General features: G+C 39.0%; 1 protein-coding gene across 4 annotated transcripts in view; it reads right to left on the bottom strand.

The window, feature by feature from the left end:
• CEP112 (centrosomal protein 112) overlaps positions 1 to 24,014 on the bottom strand; it is a 175,393-nt gene that overhangs the window by 4,107 nt on the left and 147,272 nt on the right. For 3 of the 4 annotated variants that reach the window (XM_030014876.2, XM_030014875.2, XM_030014873.2), the window contains 2 exons: positions 13,902 to 13,991; positions 165 to 266 (listed from right to left, as the gene is read on the bottom strand). In XM_030014876.2, the coding sequence (XP_029870736.1) occupies positions 165 to 266; positions 13,902 to 13,991 (192 nt within the window). Of the gene's footprint in view, positions 1 to 164; positions 267 to 13,901; positions 13,992 to 24,014 lie in introns of those variants that run through there. The other variant, XM_030014877.2, reaches the window with a different exon arrangement.

The raw sequence follows: 24,014 nt of genomic DNA, 5'->3' as shown, positions 1-24,014 counted from the left end.
AAAGCCTTGTGAAAGATGAGTGAGAAGCATGTGAGTGCTGCCATAATTCGTTTTTGAGACTTAATCGGTACTTTTGGCCAAATTTTAGATAGTCATATTATCTTCTCTAGAAGAGATGGGTTTTATCCAGTCTAAAAAGTTGAAGATGAATAATAAGAATTTACCTGAGATTTTAAAGATACAATAGTGTCTTCAAGTTCCTGTCTCAAAGATGCTGGCATCAAACCTTTGAGTGTGGTTTCATATTGTTGTCGTATATGGGTCATCTGTAACAGAACAAAAAGAAATTTATATATAAATGGCTACTCTTGGAAGCCGGTGCGTAACATTTTTGCTTCTTTTGCCCAAATTGGAGTCCAAGTAAATGCAGAATTGTGATATCAAGGGAAAGGGAAGGAGAGAGAAGAAAGATCGGCAAAGACCTATAAAGAGCAAAAGAGGTAAAAAAGAGGAAGAAAGGGAAAAGAAAACATAAGAATAAAGAATATATGGAGAGGAGGAAAAAAATCATTAAAAGGCAAGAGTAAGGCATTTGTTGGGACACGGTCTGAAGAAGCAAAAATCATTCCTAAATCTAGCTCAACAGAGGATTTATACAGACATACATTTTGCCAACTGATGGTCAGAAGTTTTCTTTTTGCCTTTGGTGGGATCTGAGCCAGGTCAGGAGAGTGATATCTGCCCCTTACTCCCTTAGACAAGTGAATTACTGTTTCCCAAGATTTTTTTACAGAATTTCTCAACTTCTAGGTGCTTTTAAGGACTTTTTTTTATTCATCATGCAACTATTTTTCATTGCACTTTGTGTCTTCCTCAACTTCATTCAGGCTATGGGACTTTCAACAAAGAGGTTTGAGCATCTTAGACATGTTACAAGGTCGGATGTTCACACCAAAACGGTTACACCTAGAGGAGGAGATTTTAGTCCATAACCTTACTCAACAGATGCTGAGTAAACAGTACAGTTACAAAGCAGTGTTACATGAAGACAGATCAGCTGGAAGGATTGTGTTTCGTATCTCTCCAGTGTGGTTGTATTTGCCGAATCTTGACCCAGGAAAAATATGGAGACCCTGGTTCAGCTCTGTCCATCGAGTCGTGCGGGAATGCTCACACAATTTATTACTTGGCTGAATCAGGGCCTCACATCTGTACTTAACTTCCAATAGGATTAACCGCTTAATTCAAATTAAGCACATACTTAGGTGTTTTTCTGGATTAGCAGCTGAATATGTAAATAAAGGATAAAAGGGATTCAATATCAGATTAACTTATAAAATATCTTTAAACTTCCAAATTGAATCTTTTTCCAATGATTTACACACCAACGCCATTTTGTGCTAATTTTGGTTTAGTTACCAAATTGCTTAAATCTACCATTGCAACCACAAATCAAACCCTCAGTCTTACATCTGAAGAAGGCACAAGTTACAACTTCCAGCTCCCAGATTGCAAGGAGCGCACATGCTTACGCACGTGAGAACCAAACACAAAGTTCGCTGCAAGATGTGCCAATTACCATCGTACGGAAAAAGCAGGTCATGCCAAAATATGCATTATGCATAATACAATTATCAATACAAAAGGAATAAAACAATCTGATGAAACTTTAGGAAAATTCTGTTTATGAGCCATTCTGACATGCAGAAGAAATCTCCAAATCTCTATGCAAAGAGGCAATTAGAGGCTTTCCTTGTGAACTGTAAGTGATGCCACTATGCAAATCTAAAGAAAAAAAAATGGTGAGACAGGAAACCTTGTTTGAACTCTGCTTGTATATAAGCCAGTGATCAAAATTTATGTTTTTGAAAGTTACGCCGATAAATCTATGCTACTATTTCTATAAAGGCTTACAAAGTTATGCATAGGTGCTTTGCCAGGATAAATATTTTCTGAGCCAACAGCTCATTTGGGTGGGGACCTTGATAGAGCAGAAACATATATTTCAGTTAATTCAACATGTTCCATTTGTTCTTGGCGAGACGGGAGCAGAAAGAGGCAGCTAGAACAGCAAAATGCTTTTATTTCCTGAATTTTGAATAATAAAGATCTATTTCAGGAGTAAGAGGATCTGGATGATCACCTTGCCAATATATTGGGGTGACCCAACCACCTCAGGAACTCCATCGCAGGGGCCTGGCTCGCACTCCAGCTCTGCATTTACACGTGATGCACGTGTCAGGAGCTGAGCCTGGACTCCGATATAACTCCTTACACCACGATCTAGCCATGCCTACAGAGCACCTAGGACTCCCACCGGCTTCCTCAGGTGCCAGGCACGGAGCAAGAGCCCCTTATTACAATTTTCCCTAGAGGAAAGTCAAGAAAGTTTCATTCTCAGTAGATGCAACACAAATTTTAATACAGCCCTGTGAATGAAATAATAATGTTCTAATTGTGCAACAGTCTTCTTTCAACCCCTCAGTGGTTTTAATAGTTTAATCTGCAAGTGTCCTCTAAATACATGCTTTCACAATGCTGTTAATGTTTGCTATTAACTCTGCAGAGCAGCAAGGGGATTGTTGCCTTTTGACAAAGGTGTTTCTTGGAAAGTCAGGAAGAAATATGTTCTGTGCTTTAAAGTATGGATATATATTACTGGGTCGGCTGAAAATGGAGAAAGAAAATGAGAAACAAGCCCCGGTAGCTGAAGCATTGCTTGGGGCTGATTTCTTACTCTATTGCAGAGAGAAGACATGCACTTTTTTTGCAGTGAAAACTGTTCTTTGGGATACAACTGCAATTTGTTTGCTTGCTAAGACAAAATATGTTACTTTCAACTGTGCTCACTAATAATTGCATCACAATAAGATGAAAACAAGATCCCAGCTGTTTCCTGTCATATTATGATAAACAACATGCTGATATTTTTGGCTGAAGTTACTATCAAGGTTTATTGACCCAAGAGATTAAAATAGTGCATGGCAAAAATCTAAATCACTTCTTATAACTGAAAAATAACATACAGTGGGCTAATGTATACTAATTTTAATGGGGGAAGGTTTTTATTTTTAACACTTATTTTTGACCAATGAAAGCTATGTCTGCAGGGATTTTTTTTTTTTTTTTGTGCCTTAAAGGCTTTTTTGTTCTTTTATAGCCTCAAGCTGCCTCCCTAGGATCCACAAATACTGTGTCTCCTCTTGCACTCTTGAGAGATGTTTAAAATTGCAATTCTTCAGCCCTCAGGAGGGCTTTAGTCTGCTGGATGAGGATAGCTCTATTTCATTTACTGTTGTGTTCGTTTTTCTTCAGTCCTGAGAAAGCTTTTTTTGAAAATTCATTTTGGTGAGTTGATTTAATCCATGAACCCCCAGGAAGGTTTTATAGCTTTTAATATTAAGCTGCCACACTGGTCTTTGTTTATTCAGGTTGGTGGCTAACATATGAGGTTTAAAGTTTTGCCATCAATCATCTTTGGTGTCAGTAGAAACAACTGAAAGCTGAAGTTGCCACACATAGCTCACGTATGCTTAGTCACACGATAAATTAGAAAAAAAGAGACAAATATTCACACAATTCTACAAAGTGATGCAAAAAGCAGGGAAGTTATAATTTCACAGACTACAATGAGATCTTGTCACAGTTGGGCATTGACCATTCTCCAAAGAGATAAAAGTTGGCTTTGATGCCCAAAAGAAAAATATCCAAACCTGAGCTTTCCAAACCAAGTGGTCAGGCCTGGCCCAATGCTTTTCAGTAGCGTAAGATGAGTTTCAATTTTACTTCTTCAAGGAGTTTTCAGGTGGCAGAATTCAGTTTTGCAGCGACTCGTTATTTCTAAAAGCTTCAGAGGGATGTTTGTGGGGCTGGGTTAGAAGCAGATGGGAGCACGGGACCGATCAGGAACAAGTCCCATTGGCACGGAGCTGCACTGTAGGCACTCTCCTTCCTTTTTGAAAGAAACAACTTCAGCACATCCAGGAGAAATACAGTATCTTCAAGATGACCAGATGCATTTTAGTCCATGTGCTAAGAACAGCCTGCAAAGCAGAGGATATTCTGCTTCTCTTCTACGCTTTGCTATACAGCCATAATCATGCTATATCTTATTCAGGTTTGCGATAGCCAGGTCTCCCCTTCTTACTTCTGAGGCGTCTGTGATGCTGAGTTTATCAACCAGAACACACTGGCCCTAGTGCAAAATCCACGTCTCATTAAAAAAAAAAAAATTAAATTAAAAAAACCCAAACAAATGCAATCTTCTCCAGATCTCCCAACTGTAAATTACTTTATTAGGACAGGAGGAGCATAATGAAAATGCAAAAGAACCTCTGAAGTACAGGTTGCCAAAGCAAATGAAGGGACCACAGAAGAGTTGTTCAAGTTCCTTTAAAAAAAAAAATATCTTGTCTCGAAGGGCATGAAGTTAACATTTTGTTTATGTCAGATAAGAATCAAAAGGCAGTTCACTTAACTAAGGTGTTGTGGTTTTTTTAGTATCTTAATTTCTGCCTGTTTATAATATTTGTGAAGGATAATAATTCCAGCTGTGCCAGGAAACACTAGGATAGTGACCAAAAGGCATAATTAGGATAATTTAATTATCAAATTTTCTCCACGTTTCAGGGGGAGTAAGATGAGAAAAGTGATTTCCTGCCTCTCTCAAATCCTTTCCTGTATTACTTAAACAATGGTATGTTATAATGCTGTTTAAAAGAGGAATCTCTTTAAAAAGGTTACACATCTGTTCTGCAATACACATCTCTGAAAGAAGACACGAAAGATCTGCTGTAATAAATCTAAAGACAGGTTAGGGTACCAAAAAGGTAAAAATAACTCCTTCAGCCTTAGGCAAATCATTTAATCTCAGACTAAAGTCTCATTCTTCTAAATGAGGATAATAATAAGAATAATATTGCATAGGTCAACTTCATTCAGGTGGTGTGAAGACTGCTGAAGTAATTTTCTGAAAGCATTTTGAAAAGGGCAAGTGAAGGACAAATTACTACGATGCCACACCAATTAAAAAAATCCCCAATCAACAAAAAAACAAAAAAACAAACAACAAACCAAAAAATGTCAAAGTAATGATTAATCACTGCATGCTTGTGTTCTTCCTAACTGCAGCGACTCCTCCTGTGCTTCTCAGCACTCCTAAACATAAAGTGAGCGTAGCCCTACTCCCAGAAAAATGCTACAAGTCTATATGGGCCCCTTCCTCCATCAGCTGGCCTGGGGGACGCTGGGCAATGTCTGTAACTGAGGAACCAAATCTACCAAAATCTGCAATTTCCTTAAATTTCAGATCTCTCAGGTTTCTTTTGTAAAAGAATATTTAATTGGAGCTTGAAATCTTCTGAAACAATTTTTCCTAACAAAGGATCAAACGAAGTATCCTTTTTTTCAACGAAGAGCTAGGTCTGAACATTTGTCATTTCACAATATAATCAAATACGAATATCCGCTGCTTTTTAGTGCACATACTCTCTTATTTCAGGCAGTGGGAATTGCTATTCTTACTGTGCAATGTACATTGAAATATTGTTCTTCCAGATTTAGAGAAATAGAATGCAATTTGATACAAATGTTCTCAAGTTCTTAAGAGAAGTAATGAATGCTATAAATTGCATGAATTTGGCTCAGTTGAAAACAGTAACTGAGCAAGATCAGCTGAGCAAGTTATTTTGTCAAGTGTACACCATGTTGTTCTCCACTGAAAAAATACTGCTGGAGAACCTCCTCTGTTCTGACAGTTTCAATAAAACATAAATTGGTGGCTTAGCCGTCCTCTTTGTTTTTCTGTCTTTAGCTAGTAAACCATCTGAGCGTCCAAAACATTTTTGCCTTGTTGTTTCACTAATCCGCGGGGACCTCCAGTTACGCCGAGCTGCTCGCTGCACACTGAGCTTTCTGCTCCAAGTCGTTTTTTTTTTTTTTCCAACCTGCATCCAAGAGGCCTTATTCTTTCAGTGGCTCGTACTTCGATATCTTTTTTTTCTTAACCAAGATCTCCCACCTGGAAAATCCTCTGTTTGTAGTTAAGCAATCCGAGTCTATATAATTCATAGCTGCAAAGGAAGGGAAGGCGAGCAAAGCTTTTTTTTAAAAAAAAACACCAGTGGGCTGCATATGGCAAGAACAGCATTCTTGGGATTACGCGAGTTGGAGAGGAATAAAAGCTTTCACTGTCAACACCATAGAACAACCAGGAATGCTGTGGCTAGAAAATTCGCGCTGTTCTCTCGACCTCCCCCTCTCCAGGGCTCCGCTATTGTTCCAGCTGGGATTTGGAGGATCCCCGACTTCTTTTCCCTTCCTTCCAAATGACTCATCGCAGATGCCATCTTCGTCCCCGAGCACTATTTCCTTCAGCTCTTGTCGATGCCGTCCTTTCGTCGGCCGGAGAGGTCGTTATTGCACCACGAGGGTCCTCCCCTCCGCGAGGCGAAGGGGACTCGAGACACGGCTCACACCCCCCGACCTGGAGGAACAAAACCCAAACCAGTCCGGCCACTAACCAGCGCTGCCGGGCCAGAGCTGAAAACACATGGTGTTCATTTCTGGCTCTGTCGATTCCTAATACGCTATTCAGATAATTAAGTCTGAAATAAAGCTATAAGCATCCTTGACACCACCACTGGAATGTATTTATGTATTTCAGTTTTACATTCCAGCATGTGTTACCTTCTCTATAATCCTTTCCATCCCGGGGTGGTTCAGCAAGTCAAGGTTTCAGTGTGTGATACGCGGAGGTGCTGAGTGCTCGCTAACGACAGCGAGAGCTGACAAAACTCAGCAGCACGCAGGATCAGGCTCAATATTTTCACACCGACTGTGTGAACAAGCAAACCTTTGTAGATAATAATCAGAAGCTACTTTTACTATCACCATTTCCCCTCTTTCAAGAACCAAAATCTAACCAGCATCTCGACTGGAAAACAAGCTGTCAGGTTTACAAAGCATTGCGGTTGGTAAGAGTCTGCTCAGCTTTGGACTGAGTGGGGTGACGAATGGGTGGGTGAGGATGGGTAGTGCTGGAGACAGCCATGGTTGCGCTTCCCTGAGGGACTTCTGATGGATGGCATTTGGTGCTGATTAAATTGCAATCAAAATAATACTTTAGCATTTAAATCATGTTAAAGATCAGCACAAAGCTGGCCTTCTCCAGTCCTTTTTAGCTCCATCCAGGCACCTCATCACCTAGAAGAAATCAATGGGACAGCTCACTAATTAAGCACTCATCGCTGAGAGCCCACACTGGAGATGAAGCGTCTCTGCTCTTCTCTTCTGTCATCTGACTGGCTCCTCCATGCATTCCCATTTCTTCTTTTATTTTAATTCCCTGCATTAAATACCAGCATCATTGTCCCTTGTAGTCCTACTTTAAACACTTCTGAAAGAACAAAATTCCCTTAATTGATAATATGCAAGCAAACCACAGATGCTCTCAAATGATGTGCTGCTCTCTTAAAAGAAAGATCTCTTTCTCATTCACTACCATTTAAGACGAAGAGCTAGAAAACTGACATTTTTAAATACTCTCTAATTCCTGCATGCCGGCATATGCTTCTATTCTTTTTTGGTAAAAATTCTTTTTTTCCTTTTAACTATTTGTTCTGTAGTTTCTGTTTCACTGTCTTTCTCCAGCTGGCCACTTCGTTCCGGTAATTCATTCTGTTCTATGAAGTAGGTATATATTTGTGTATTTTCCAGTTGTGTCTGATTACCAAAGCTAACATTTGGTCATTGACTTCCACACGTACATCATCATCATCTACCTCTTTTCCCTTTGACAGTTGCAGAGTTAGTGAGAGCCTTCTCTCCCGCAGTTCCTGCCATATGGAGCTCCCGGGAACTTTCAACTCCATTGATTTCCAGCTCCTTTCAAATCCCACCTGCAAATCTGTTTTTCTGTGCTTGAATCTCAGCTTCTATCTCCTTCTGCTAATCTGAAACTTCATGCTATACAGTATAATTTACTATTTTTGATTTAATTCTGCATTCCTTCCATAGTAGGCTGTTAAAGAAAATGCCACACAAATTATAAAATGTCAAATGCAAAGTTATGATTTATTGTTACAGTCTTAATTAAAAATTGGGGGGGCGCGTTTGTATCAACGTGATTAATGAATATATTAATGGAATTGCATGTATGGTAGACACTAACCAATGTAAAAGTGATAGAACTGGGCTCCAAATAATGTCAGTGGTCATTTTATGGTTCCTAAGTCAACATTGCCATACACCTATAGGGGGACCTATATCCATGAAAGGTCCCTTAGAGAGATATAACCAGAATCAGTCTGATTTTTCCCCATCAGCCTCGATTGGGAAGTCTGAAAAGAGAACATCATACTGAGAAATGGATGCTTTGGTCTATGTACGCCAAACAGCCTGGCCAGTGTGCTCCGACTCACATCAGATTCTTCACCGCTTGTATGTGGCTCTTCAGCATCTTCTTTTCAATAAAAATGTTTTAAACTTGAAATTTGTTCACCGTAAGGAGTTAGAAAGGGAATTTTCTATTGTGCTGTCTGCAGACATTGAACCAGCAGATTTTCAGCTACCAGCCGGGGGATGTTTGTCTCCTACACTTTTATCAATATAGATACATGTACGAAATGCTTTACGGGAGGAAACCAGCTGAAGTACAGAGTACCCTCCTGACCCCAGGGCTTGGGGGGTCGGCAGAGCAATGGATGGACAGGAGAAGGACCCTCCTCACCCTCGCACAACTGCAGAAGAAACAAGTGCTCTTCAAATACAGCCTCTGCGGTCCGCGCTGGTCGCATAGAGAAACTGCAGGAACTATTTTAACGTGACGACATTGGGTGTCGCCGTTCTTGAAAGTCACGGTGGAAACTTCTTTCCGATTCTCCCTCTCTTCCCCATCGCACCAGAGCCTGCTGAGCCCTGGGGCCAGCGCTGCCCGCCCAAGGGGTTAATCGCCCGGTCCGCAGGCAGTGACAGTGCAAGGGCTGCTCTCTGTGAATCGCTTCTGCGGTTAAGATCATTCAAATCCAGACTCGGCTTCCCATTTCTGTGGGAGCAGAAATGGGTCTCTGGGGGAAAATTTTTGGAAGTGTTTCAGCGACGTGGGTTGAAGCAACCAGAGCAAATGGCAGAATTTCATCACTGCCTCCAGTGCGCGCCAACTGTTTGTTTCTCAGTTTCCAAAGTGCTCCTCGGCTCTGCAAAACCAAAGGCTGCCTAAATCCTCCTCACCTGCAGCTGGCCACAAAGCAAAGCTTTCATTTTTAAATACCTACCCTAGAGCTTTCTAGCCTGATTTTAGATGACTCTAACACGTCCTGAGAAAGACAACCGTCTGAGAAAGTCTGGAAATTGAAGGCAGGGGCCCCAGAAGCTCTGCCTGGCTGTCGTGGTTACCTGGGGCACCTGCAGCAGGAGAGAGGTTGGGTTTGCAGCAACCTTCCTGCAGCGGTTCACCCACCTCCAGACAGAGGAAAGTCCACCGCTTCCACGTGTTTTTTCCAGAGCATATATAGCAGGGCAGGGTGATGGAAGTGAGGGCAAAGATTTTCTGTGAATTTATCTGATTGCATTTAAAACTCCACGATACCTTTAAAAATGAGTCTGAAGAGAAACACGGACCAAAAGCCCTAAACTAAAGGGATATTAATATTCCTCAAATCCTCCAGTCGTCGTTGTATTAAGAACTATTTGGGACCATACCCTGGACACAGGCATATGTCGCTCATCTCTGTCTTACTGATTCTTTACTCCCAGCCCCACAAATCTGCAGGCAGTAGCACTGTTCCCATCAAGGAGAAGGTGTGGCAAATGTTAGAAGTTCTCTGTGCTACACGGCAACTAAGATTTCAGGATGATGCATTACAGCATTCGTCTGAGAACAAATATATTTAGTTGGCATGGAAACAGTAAGTTAGGCTGAATGTGGTAAATATCCAGCAGTCATAAAAAATTGAGCAAGTCAGAATAATAAACATTAAAAATAAAAACTTGCTGAATGCTTTTGAATCATAGCTCTTTTACAATTATCACTCCTTTTTTCATTTGAACATGAGTGAAATCCACTTAACAAACTAAGCTGTTCCATTTTATTCCAAATACTTCTACAATATCCTTACTCAGATAACTCCTTTCTCCCCTCTTTATAATCTATTTGAGAAAAAAGAAATTAAAGGGCTGGAAGTCTACATTGGTATTCTCCTTCATTTCCTCAGTAATATTCATGAATTGAACATAATTGATTTTCTGTCTTCAGAGAATCTCTCTCCTTTAAGACTCTATTTGTGACTTGACTGCTTGGAGGAGTATTCCTGTGTTTGAGTATCTCTAGCGTTGCTACTTCAGTTGTTTGTGAACATGAGGAACAGTTTTCCCTCTATTATCCCCAGTTAGAAATTTTACATTGTACTCAATCCACCCCTGTAGTTAAAAATATCAGAACAAGGAATGAAAAGAACAGGGGCTTTTTTCTGGAAGAAAAAAAAAACCACCAAACATTGCATGTAATTCTTGAAAGAGATTCGTGGAGCTTTTTAGTATACTGTGTTGGGGTGATTACCCTTACAAAAAGGAATATGAAATGAAATGACATGAGGTATTCTAAAGAAATCTAGGTAATAAAGCAAGATGATCACTACCATTAACTTTTATACAGGCCCCAATTCAGCAAAATCTGTTGCACGTGCCTAAATTCCAGGATTCATTAAGGCACACGCTTGAGCTCTCAGTGATGTGCGTCATTTTTAATTTCACATTCACAGGATGTAAAGTCTGCTGTATGAACAATTTAGATTTTTTAACTATGACTGACAACTGCACAAAGCCATATGACTCAAGAAAGAGAAACATTTTTAGTAGAATGAAAGGTCTTTCTATCAGAAATCTTGTCTTACATTAGATCTAGGCATGTATCAGAGACAACCAAGTGACGCACTACAAGAGTATACGATACAGGAACATAACCTAAATGGGATTAGTTGATGGGAAGCCGGTTCCTAGAGTTACTCAGTACTGAGATACAAGAACCTTCAACATTGCTTTGCAAGGAAAATGTTTGGGCACACCCAAATTTCATGGGAACCTTCCCAGACTGCTTCAACTGTCTTGGGACTATATATCAAAACCCCTACATACAAAAAACTATATATTAAGTGTGAGTTACACTTTATTTACTGCTGGTTTGCCACTTTCCATGAATACCATTGCATATGTCTCAAGAAGGTGGACATCTAATTTTTGAAGGAAACATCCAGCATCGTGACATGAAGAAAGATGATACAGTTCTGAGACTCCAATCTAGAAGTGTAGCATTACTGAACACATGGACCATTGTCCTAGAAAACCATGCTTAGCAGAGACGGGACAACCTTTATGGAAAAGATAAAATTATTTAGGTTAGTCAAAGTGGGAGAAGTTCCGGGCACTTTGGATAAACGTACGTTCATCGGGATTGGAACTCATCATTCAGATAACGTTGCCATACTGCACCACTGATGAAACAACACAGATATAACGTGATTGCATCTACTCACGCAGCAAAGAGGATTGACGAAGTAAACAGGAGTAAACACAAGTTCATACAAGAACACCAAGTGTTGGAATGAAAAAGCTCCATAAAAACAACAGCTCGTCTTCAACTGCAGCACCACGCTCGCCTCCAGACAGCTCAGGGCTTGCCATCAGAGTCCTTCTAATGTACTTCCCCCCCTTATTTATAGGATAGTTTGTCTTTGTCTCTCTGGATAATTATAATAAAGAAAGGTTAACTCTGTGCAATCACCAGAGGGTTACTGTAACAAAGAGTTAAGCTTTGTGGATCTGTCAGTCACTCTTAGAGACCGAAGAGTTATAAGGACATTGCACTGAAAAAAAGACAAACATGGAGCACTAAGATACCACCCAACAAGCCATAACGAGAAACAGCTTTTTATTTTTAATTAAAAGCACAACAAAATGTTTTTTCATGTCTCATTCATTTGTTTGTTGTTGTTATAGAATCAAAACACAAGATTTTTCCTTTTAATGAAAACCAGAAGCTGTTTAACCCTCTCTCCTCCTTATTATAGACATGAAAAAGCTCAGGAAAGTGGCCTTTGTAATAGCGCCAGCGCAAATGTTGATGTTTTATGCAATTCCAATTCAGACAATATTTGGTAAAAGCAGAAAGCAAGTTCTAAGTTTCTGCCTTAAATATTTCAACTCCCTGATCAGCTGATGAGTTGTTAGCTACTGTTAATACTTGATGAACATGTTTACAGGTAGCCTGGCCAAGACATAATAACTGGAAATATGTCAGAGCTGTCATTTTTGCATTTTTCTGCTGGAAAGATAAGCATAACTAATGGATTAACCAGTCACACTAACAACTTCCAAAATGTTTGTCTGCAAAATAGACCAAAGCCACCTAAACAAAAACATCCTCGATGGCTCCAGCTTTTTCAGAAAGTCCCAACAGATGAATGGCAGAGACGAGACCGTTGACAAACTCAGATATGAGCGTTACCATAAGTCTGCTAACATATTACCACATTGCAAGAAAAGCTCTAAGCTGGATAGTGCAATGTCATTTAAATAACATTCCTGTTCCATTTGTACGGGGGAACGGGACATTACCAGCTGAGCTAATCCTTCATCATAGTGCTGTAGGTTAGTTTAGACCAGGTGCTCACGTAAGAAAAAACCTTGAAGGCAGAAAGGGGGGACCATCCTGTGAATCTGCACGTCTAGCCTTCTACCTCTGTATTTCACAAGTCATTTTTTGTTTCTTCTTCTGGATCCTCTCTCAAAATGGGTCAGGAAGAAAGCAAAATGGCAGTGGCAAAGGTTAAAGAAAAACATAGTAAAAAAGAGAGATTTGGAAGAGGACTCTCATAGTGTGCAGGCCAGTGCTGTTCCCCAGGAGGGACAACCATGCACCAAATAGCTAATTTTCCTCCTTCTTTTCCAGAGACTCTTTGCAGCCAAAATGCAATGCTTGCAGGCCAACTCACTCATTACACCGAATTCCTCCAATGCTGCAAGCATTGCAGCGAAGGGTGAACCTGGCCCAACATCTGGATTTGGGAGGCAGAGGGGGAAGAGAGCAGAACAGCTAATCACCGACTCTCCTGAGAGGAAATACATGAACATAAACACCCAGGGGGAATGACAGCTCCCATGTGCAAGTAGAACTACAACAACTGGGGAAAAAATATTTGAAATTAATGATTATTACTCTTCTACAACCACCCCAACTTACTATTCCTGCAGATATAGACTTAGAAATGCTTTATATAGGATATATGTTATGGATAAAGTTTACTCAGCGCCAAACAAAGTTCTCAAATGCTGCAAAACCCAATTTGTATTAGAAACCTGTGAAGTCGTATGTGATTCAGATATCCACCACCTGTATATTTTCCTGAATGTTTCAATTTAATCTGGTTCGAATGCAGATCGTTGACTTTCCGTTTCAATACTAGTCTGTAAACTACATACACTATTTTGCTTGAAGCACACTAAATCTCTGATTTCACTGAAAGTACCCAGAATAATTTTAGCACTATTAATCATATGGAACTGTTTACAGACAACATGCTAGGACAATGAATGCATAAGATCAGGAATAAAGATTATTTTTAGCTCAGTTTTTGCCCAATTATAAGTCTCTTCATACAAGCCATTAAACAACAGGTTAGAATAGTCTCAGAAACCTCTATTAAAACACTATAGTCAGTTCGAAATAAATGCATCATTTAACAGCTAGAATAGTTGAAATACCAACTTGAAATAGAGAGCATGAGATAAGTATTTGCCTGTAGGGTTCAGACAGTTTAATTCTCTTTTATTACCAAAAAAAACAGAAAAGCAAGCTAGCTGAAAATTTTGCAGGGAAATATGTGCTTTTGCTTTGAAGCAAGATATTATTTTTAAACATTGAACCTCCTTGCCCAAGGGAAGAGGACAGGGGAGACAGCAGCCGGTACCTGTTCGTGGGTCTCCAGCTCCCAGCGTTGCAGCTTCTTCTCTGCAGCCCGTGCCTGATTGCGGTAACTTTCCACTTCATCTTGTAAGGCCTGAAACAACACCAACGGATGCAAAACACACATGAGAAGCACGGGATGGCAGAAAAACTCATAGGTAATGTTGTTCAATGAGCTGATTAAGAAAACAGTGCAGTATCAGTACAGCTTTTCAGCTACAGTTGCTTCCAGCCATACATGAGAGTCGCTAAGACGTGACAGACCCAGTTTGGCCACCCTTATTGAGTAAAGTTATTCTGCACAGAATAGCACCATGGATTGAACAGGACTAGTTAAGTCTTAGTAGTTCCATCTTATTATAGGCTACAAGAATTCGTACTAAAAATGTAATAAATATCCTCAAAGATCGAAAGGGAAATGGAAATGTTGCAATTGCAACAATTGCATTTGCGTTTGTCTCCAATTTTTGTCTTCATCTTATTTGTACGACCTGTGCTTCCTAGGAACACTTTTGCAGTGTACCAATAACTTTTCCTTTAAGCCAGAAGAATAATCCTCTCTCTGGAAAACCATGTCTGGAATTTGCAGTGAAAATTTATTCCATATTATTGAAACGGGATGCTCGCCGAGATGAGGGGCTCCCCTCCCGCCCCATAGTAAAGTGTAGCATGTGATCTACAAATGAAGTATAAATGGCAATAAATAAAAAGAGTATTATGATCATGTCACTTTACCACAACTATCCAGTCTTTATTTAGTTCAGAAATAATCGCTTCTAAACCAAGCTCATAAAATGCATTGACAAATTTATTCTGTCATTATTGTTCTTCTTATATATTTATTTTTATTACGGCAGTCCCTCAGAGCCTTGATCTTTTTGTTATATGCTTAACAAAAGAACAGTCATGCCCCAAGGAACTGATAGTCTATGTTATTTCTAACAGATATACACCAAACAAACAATACAAAGTTTCAAAGATTTTTTTTTAAAGTTTCCTAGTCATTGTTGAATGTTTGAATACACACTTAACATTTACTTACACATTTACTAAAAGCTTAGTTATGTTGTCAGCTTGAATAAAGGCATTGTTAACCGCAAGTGCTGACTTGAAGCAAAGTGCACAATGTGGATGTTAGATTGACATCAACACAGAGGCGGCTACGGCAGCAGAAAGGGAATATTTTGAGTTATCTTTTGTATGCCAGGAAATCAGGGCATTGCAACCCATCAGCTGAAAAGCCTGGCACAGAGTCAGGACTGGACCTGGGAAGGGACTCGCACTGCAGATACGCTATAAATGACACCAAAGATGCCTCCAGTGTTGCTTTTTAAAAAGCTGAGCTGCACAGAGACCTTCTGCAGAGTGCCCTGGAAAGGAGAGACCAACGAGTCCACGGACTCTTCGTGTGCTTTGCAGAACATGCGATACAGTTCATGTTTGCTTCCTCCAAGTAGAACACCCGTACATAAACCAGGATCATTAAAAGTACTCGCAGTGTAAAGATTTAACAGAAAAAACCCCCTTGCTCTTTTCCACAGCACTGAAATACTGTACTCTCAAATCATTTACAGGATAAAATTGCTATCGAGATAAGATAAGAGGACTACTTATGATAGATCTTGTACATTGTTTTGAAGTGATGCCAGGCATTAACTTTAAAGTCTTATAGCTATAAAACTATTACATGTTCTGATGCCAAAAAATTTAACCAGACCCAAGCATGAACTTCAGATCTGCCCAGGGACTTTTGTGCTATCACCGCTTCCGAGAAATTTTGAAATCCAGGCTTTGAATATATAACCAGTCTTCAATACTCAACAAGTCTTGCAGTACCAGGAATTTGCATTAATATAATGAAATGTATGTGTGAATTGTAGGATTTTTGTCTTCTTTTTGTACATCTAATTTTGTGAGGTAGAACACAAACAAGCATAGTTTGATTTAAAAACTAAAATGATCAGGTCATGCAATGCAGAAATGTGATAAGGAGCAGGGCCGTTCCACGTATCAGAAAGGTCACCAAAGACCCAATTAATTTGACAAAAGTCATGCTGTAACTCCAAAGCGTCCAGACATAACCAGTACAGGATGACTCTCAGGAACATTTTGGATAAACTACAAAGTATGACCTGTCTTCTCCTGCTATTTCCACGGGATCAGCTTACACAGTCCAAATAGCTTGGCATGGTGAAAAATAAGGAGGGGAGGAAACCTCGCTACACGTCAGTCGTCCTACCCGGACTCCCTCCTTGTGCTCAAGAGCAAGTTTCACTCTTTCACGGGACTTTGAAGACGGTCAAGAGATAGCATGTATATGTACAAACGTATATATAGGTACATATTTGTCTTAGAGAACAGAGTTATATCACACTCCATCACACAAATCGGCAAGTTTTTGAAAACAAAACAGGATCTCAACTTGTTCCTGGTAAAGACAGCAACCTCACGGTGGCAAAGGAGAGAATTGGTGCACCGCTGTCATCTTCCTTAATTTCTCCATTTTTACTTTTCTTATTTACAACAGACAAACATATTTTGCAGAGCATAAAATGAGAGGTTCCTTTAAATCTGAGGGTTTGCAATGTATCTTAAAGTAATTTAATTTGGGAAATTCAGATAACACAGTTTTTGTTAGGTCCACCTACTCTAGATAGAGCTTGCCAGCGTGGAGCACACATTTTTTTTTTTTTATTATGAGAGCAGACAATGTCTTAAACAAGTACAATTTAGAAATGAGGTATTTTTACTATAGCATATAAGTGTAGCAAACTATCAAGTCTTATACTTATCCACTCACCAATTGTCCAAACCCGAATATACCGTATGAGTTTACAGACTTTTCCAATCACATCGTAACTGGCTGGTGGCACATTTTGCATTGGGACAGCACAAAAAAAGACTAACTCCTCTGATCAATCATGAATACCTGTAACTCGACCATTTTTGGACTATTGCTGTGTTGCATACCAGCTGTCCTACCAGTCACTTTGTAGAATCTAGTTTTGTGTATAAAGAATTTTCCATGAGTAATTAACGTTCATTTGGGTATTTCAGCTTTCCTATCAGCAAAAGGACAAAAAAGTAAAACCAAAAGATCAGTATTTGATCAAAGCCATGCCAAAAAAAAAAAAAGTAACATCAAAATCTCATGGTTCCAATAGACTCCTGCATATGATTAGCTCTGAAAATAGTAATTAGAAGTAAGCAAGTTTGTTGCCCGTGATTTTAATTTTCTAGGAGGAATCACGATGGATGTCATGAATAATGCACCCTTTTGAAGATCACACTGAAAATTCTCTCTATTGTCAAAAAGCTTCATATGCAGTGGCCAGAGCCTGAATGCTGATAGCTGTTTCTGAAGCTACTCAGTACCCTCAAATCTTTTTCTGTATCTGACAGAGAAGCTTTTGTCATGTAGAATACTCTTAAAAACAGCAGACGACTTACCCCAGGTACACCACAGAACATCTCTTTTGTAAAATTAAACAATGGGGTTTGTTTTGTTTAGAAATGCAGTTTTTATTCTACAGCTTCAAAGTGTCAGATTTTGCCCAAAGAGTAACAGAGCTTATGTTTAATAACTGCTGAGATGAAGAAAATGGGGAAAAAAAAAATAAAAAAAACAGGCCAATTTTTAAGTGTCAGAGGCTTTTTTCCCTGAAGAGAAAACAAAGCCTAACTTATTTAGTTAAATTTTTCCAGGTACAGAATTAATCCCCGTCCCTCAGCTTTGCTAAGTTGACTTACATCACTATTATAAAGACAGGGTTTTTTTTCAGTTAAACTGGCTTTCAAATGCCATGTAAACATGTTTGCTGTTGAAAGTCTACACCATACCTGACCTTGGAAGTGCTTTGTGTTGGCCTGAGAACAAAGAAACGAAATGTTTTGCTTTCCAGCCCAGATATCCTACACTTTGAAAAGCACTTAAAAATGTAAATGAGATAATAAGCTCTACTGCAACAATGTGGGTGAATTACAGCTGTATAAAAGGAACATTCATTTGATTTATTTATAAAAATGGAAAGGATCCTAAAATAAAATCATACTGTAAACATTTTGGTCGCATACAACATTGAGAGACATGAGAAGAATGGAAGAGAAAAGTAACGGCTTTGACAAGACGCCACTGAAACGTTACGGTCAGATTTTGGGACATCAAGTGGAGCTCATGGACGAGTCCATCACTGTCACTGAGATACGTGAAATGTTTGGGTACTGGCTGATATGAAAGGAGAAAGGAACATCTGAACTGCATTTCTGGGTAGGCACTTTTTTTTTCCCTATTATTCTATTGTGGCTTGATTATCATCAGCAAAAAGTTTAATGAAGTTTATTTCAAACCCAACTCCGCTCATAGTAACTTGGGGCACTTTGGAGACAACTGAGTAGCACATGTGGAATTAGTGCCGAGTTTGGCCTGTGCGGCTCACAGAGATGCTGGGAGGATGCACGAGACTGGAGGAATTCAGCCTGACTTCTGGGTGCCAGACTGAGGCTGCAAAAGAGTTTTTTTTTATATTAAAAAAACCCAACAACTTGTAAAGCATATAGTTCTGACAAGGAGCCATAGAGAGACAAAAAGGTACGATGCCAGCATTACAAAATCCCTTTTCAAGGCAGGAATAAATTTTTGGCATTAGTTACAGGGCTTAATCTAAATCAACTGAAAGCTGGTAAGAGAAAGAGTTCTAAGAATCACAAGAAAAGTATGAAATGGGAATATATGAAGGATTTAGTCTTTAATATATGAAAACTGATTTGATTATCCTTTACCCACAGGATATTTTTAAAAAGAAGTGTTGGATTCCCTGAAAAAAAAAAATCAGTTCTGGAAGAATTACATAAACAGAAATCATTATTATTTTTAATTACTTGGTATTGATTATTACTGTGAAGATACTGTATTTACAAAGGTGTGATGTTTTGCTTCTCCAACCTGAAATAATTTCCTACTTTTGGTGTGTTCCCGAGAGTAGACAGGGCTTGATTCCTGCCCCCATCACATCAGTGGCAAGTCTGGGATCACAACGATTTATCTCTCTGGTACTGAGGGTTGAATAAATAAGTGACACTCACAAGGAAAGGAAAATCTTCTAGAAAATGTTAAAACCCCCAATGTATTTTCACTTTGAAACGAAAAGTGTCAGCAGGAAAGTCACTGCTCATCATGATCAGATTATGCCAGGTAATGGCAGAGTCTTTTTTTGATATACATATGTAATTCTTCTTGGCTGTACCAGCAACTCTGCACACATGGATGTGCATCTGTATCAAGAAAAGACCTCAATATTTATGACCAGTGGAGACTAATACTACAACTAAAGGTAGTAATAGTGAGCACTCTTCATCTTCAAAGAATTATTCAAACATTACCAAATTAATATAATTAGTTAATGAAAGATGCAGTAATAAAAGCTACCATAATTACCTACTGTAGTTTTAATTATCTCCTTACTAATGCCCACAGAGGAAGGCTTCCACTTTACATCCTCAAAACATGTGCCAACAATAATCCTGAATACAGGCCCCTCTTTAAGTGCCTTCTAAATTCAAATTACATCCACTGATGTGTTTTCTCTCCCCGTTCATGAGAAGAAAACCTAGCTCTGGAACTCCAAAGAAAATCCCTGTGAATGTTAACAAAAATTAAAGCAAATTTTGTTCCAGAAACATATATGGAGATGCTTTAAAACTTTGTCATAGAAACATTCAATCTTGAGTACCTTTATCTCTCCATGAAGCTGTAAGTATGTGCTGTCTGGGCAAAAACTTCTCCTTTATGCTAGGTGCTCTCACAATTTACAGAGTCAAATGCAACTCCTATTCAAAGAAAGCAGGCCAAGTATCCCATCAAAATTAATCTCAGAACTTAAGTAATTTTAAAGTAAAATATTTTATGGAGATAAGTAAATTTGTCTGGGTTTATTACTACTATAAATAAATTGGGAAAATATATCTAGGAAGATCACTGACGTAATGCCACGAGTCAGAGCAAAACAAGTGTATTTTTAAAAAGCAAAATACTGATGTTTGAGCCAAATTGTTGGTGCATCCTCAATGCTTTTTGGGTTTTCACAGAGCTTTTTTCCACTGACACTGCTCCGAACCTCGGACGCTGCTCAGTCTCCGTGCTGCATTCCAGCGCACGACTGTCTGAAAACCTCTGTACTTAAGTTCTCTCTTGGTTTTGGTGTAAAGCAAAGGAAATCTTATGGTTTTAACCTAATACATATGTTTGCCGTTCACATATGGCAAAATTCCTTTCTGGTGGGAACTTTTTCGCTGTTGTTGCAACACACTATATATCCAAGAAGTCTCCTTTGATGTTGAACTATTGCTCCACTACTCATTATGCTACTGATTCAATATGAAAGGCAAAATTTCTGTGGTTTTTGTTAAAACAATAGCTTTGTTTTTGCAAACAAAGTTTTCCACAACCTATATGCAGGGGCCAACATTACTGCAACAGAAAAGAAAATATCTCTATTATTTTATACTGAAAATAGTTACGGTATTTAATAACACAAATTATTCTTCCATCCTATAGGTAACATTACAATTACCATTATGACTGTACAGAAAATTTATGCTTTATTGCTCCTCAGGAAGAGAAAGTAAAACACCTTAAGCCATATTTTACATCTCTCTAACACTTTCCTTCCACTGACCTCCTAGCCTTTTACCATCAGTTCAACTTCATTACCTGGGTGAAGTTGCTAACAACAACGTACGGGTGGGGGAAAAGAGAAGTCCTGCAAAGACCAGTCTGCACGGTGTCCTACTATGCAATGACAGAACAGCAAATCTGGGAATCTTCATGCCTAATATGTAATTTTAACCACTAAACACTACTTCATGAAGAGTGAACGTGAATTACAACGTGGAATGAAAATGCAAATGGTAATACCTTTTTAAATGTGTGCCTAAAAGAGCTGGTTGTCCATTTTCTGCTATTGTTATGAAAAAAAGGTTTCTTTGGTCAGGAATCAGATAAAGGGGGTAATTTCCAAAGGCACAGAATTCATCAACTCCCACTTGGAATAATGTGAACTCCCACATACTGGGCACATTTGGAAGTCTGGCCCACTTTGCTGACATTTCAAAATGGGAGTGGAGATCTTGCAAAACCACCCAAGCCATGGGCTTTGCCCATTCACGCAAGCCAAGCAGCTCCTTTTTGCACCAGTCTATATTGCTTCTGAGATTTGCCAGTAGGAGATGCCATTGTGAAGTATAACAATTTCTTCCCTTGAGGGACTGTGGGAAGAAAGAAGGGGGTTCAGGAAGGAAGGGAATAATTTGACTCTAGGAACAAAATCAAGTCTCTCTAGTAGTAGTGAAAATTTTTTAAAGTAGGTCACTTAACATAAAAGAAACATATATGCAAACATTTTTCCAGTGTGGTAGGCTCTAATACTACACTATTTTCATTTTTTTGCAACTTATAGGCAAGAGGCTGATTGGCAGTATATTATATGCTCTGGCTCTTGACAGGATCATCAGCATTAGCTCCTGAGCAGTCCCTTAACACTTTCAGATCAGATTTCATCTGGATTGGCGTCTTTTGGAGATTCCCTGAGCACTGTTAGGATTGTCAACATGCATATTTTTTTCCTGCTTTGTTCCTATAAAATACTGATGTGTTTTCAGCATTTTCTGTAAATACCTAGTTGAGCTGACCAAAGTTTTAGGACCATTTTTCTGCAAAGTCTTTAGCTATGCATCCCTAAAACTCCTTGATAGCACCAGCAGAGCTATTCATAGGCTTAAACTTAGGCAAGGGACTAAGCATTTTGCTGAGTCAGGGCTTCACTGCATGGCACTATAAACTCAATTCTTTTGAAACACAAAGGATGTCATAAGGCAGAGGAAGGCCTGCAAAGATAAAAATTCAAAGAAAACATCAGTGTAAATTGTAAAGTTAGGCTTTTTTTTTCAGGGGGAGCCAAGGAAGGAATTGTGTTCGGTTTGTTTTTAGTGGCTCAGGTGATAGGCGAGGGGGAGGGAAGCAAGGTTCAAAGAGCAGTAATAAACTTGCTTTCATCTGCTTTTCTCAATGAACCACAAAACCCAACAAGCAGTTGCCATGTGCAAGCATTGCTTTGTCTGTTATCAGGACATTTTAGGGCTGTCACGATGAAGTCATTCAGAAAGCTTGTCAGCTCGAAAGATTTACTATAATATTTACGTGGAGTATTTTGTTAGCATCCTTTAAAACTGGCTTTCCTTTTTTTCCAGCCTCCACGAGTTTCATGGTCAAGAGCAGGGGCAGAGGTTGCCGAAAGGAGAAAACTGCTGAACTTTTTCCCTCTTGCACTCTCGGAGGTGTAGACAGAAACACCAATGGTTCACATATACCAGATAAAATGAATCTTTTAAACCCAAAGATACCATGACATCTTAAGCATACTCTTATGAAGGAAAAGTTCAAAACTCCATTTTAAACCACTTATGAGAGGATTTACCAAGATTCTGCCTAATGTTCAGCTGACGCATTGTCAAAAACATTTATCACGAACCTTTTGAAGTTTCTTAGCTCCCCCCTAGTTATTAAAACTTGAACTGCAGAGTTTTTTATCAGCCTCAGAGCACACACAAAATACATCAGGTATTTTTTAAGTCAACCTTTCAGTCTGATTTTGAGACTATTACACAAAATAAAACATTCCCAATCAGGTTAATGTCTGACAGATAATGCTGAACAGGCATAACTGCTGCTCCTGATTGATCCGTGAGACAATTTTCATTTCCTAATTTGCTTTTTATTAAACACTTGGCAATCAAAGGGAACAGCAAGGAGTCTGCCATTCTCGGAGCAGGTTTCCTGTGAAGACCTGATGTTGGCTTCAACATTTTCAGACAACTTCTTGAATTTTTGATGCTATGTCGTAAGAATGTCTAAAACGTCGCATCAATGGGTATGCTGTGCTAGTGAAAAACTGCTATTGTGAATACAAATTAACTAGCAAAACATCTGGTTTTGCTGCTTGCTGTACTCTTACCAACAGCTCTGCAAAAACAAACATCAGGGGTTTGAGCAGAATTTCCTGCCATGATTTAGGGAACGCCTGACTCATGATAAAGCATATTTATCAATCACTTGCTGAACAAGGCAATCTTTTCACCGCCGGGGGCTTCATTCCCAACGAGGTTTATCACCAAACTGCCACTTTAAGTGGGTGTTCGGAAACTTTACACCTGGAGACAGACCAGAGGTTCCAGTAGACCCCTGGTGCTCTACAAATGTCTCCTTAAAATGCATTCCTCGTCACAGATGCATGAAGACCTGGAAATATAAACATTTCTAACAGGCTTTACAAAGCATCTTATTTTGCTATGCTCTCTTAAAAAGTAAATATGAAAAGCTCAGATTTTTCTAGTCAATAGGCCAATCTGATTCCCAGTAAGAACAAAAGAAAAACTATTTATTTTGTGCAATGAACTAGCAGACTGCCCAATATTGCTGGAGTTCTCCCATTACATAAAATAACACACATTCTCTTACACACATACATGCACAAGAAGAAATCCAATAACGTCTTTACACCTTTCAAAGTAACTTTAATCAACAATACTAACTCACAAGACAAACCACTGCTTTTTGAACTGAACAAGAGCAAGCTTGACTCAACAGTGCCTGCACTCTCAATACATATAAGATGTGAGATGCAGCAAAGTAATATCTTCTAAAATTATGTCTGTAAGCCAAAAATGGGATGATTCTTGACAGGGGAGGATGCACACTTGGAAACTTGGAAATTCTTCTATTCAAAGTCTTTAATGACCTTCAACCCAATTACATTTGCAACAAGACATGATAATGCAATTGCTCCTATTTAAAAGTATGTGTGACAACTGAACATTTTGAAGTTTGATTCTTTATTTTTTTAATCACGTTGAGATGAAGCTCATTTACTTAAAAAGAAAAAATGAAAAAGAACGTCCTCTGCAGCTGGTCAAACAGATTACGAAACTCTAATCTCACTAGCCTGAGGAAAACGAAAACTGTTTTTCAAGTATCTATTTTATAGAGCATTGGCTTTATACTTTTTAAAAGAGGCATTAACATAACTGATCAGAACATCCCAGAATGTTTCTGATCTAGTTAATC

This window comes from Aquila chrysaetos, chromosome 5, assembly GCF_900496995.4.
Source record: "Aquila chrysaetos chrysaetos chromosome 5, bAquChr1.4, whole genome shotgun sequence".
NCBI lineage: Eukaryota > Metazoa > Chordata > Aves > Accipitriformes > Accipitridae > Aquila > Aquila chrysaetos.
Note: the sequence above shows the minus strand (reverse complement) of the source record. Positions and strands in the feature narration are given on the sequence as shown.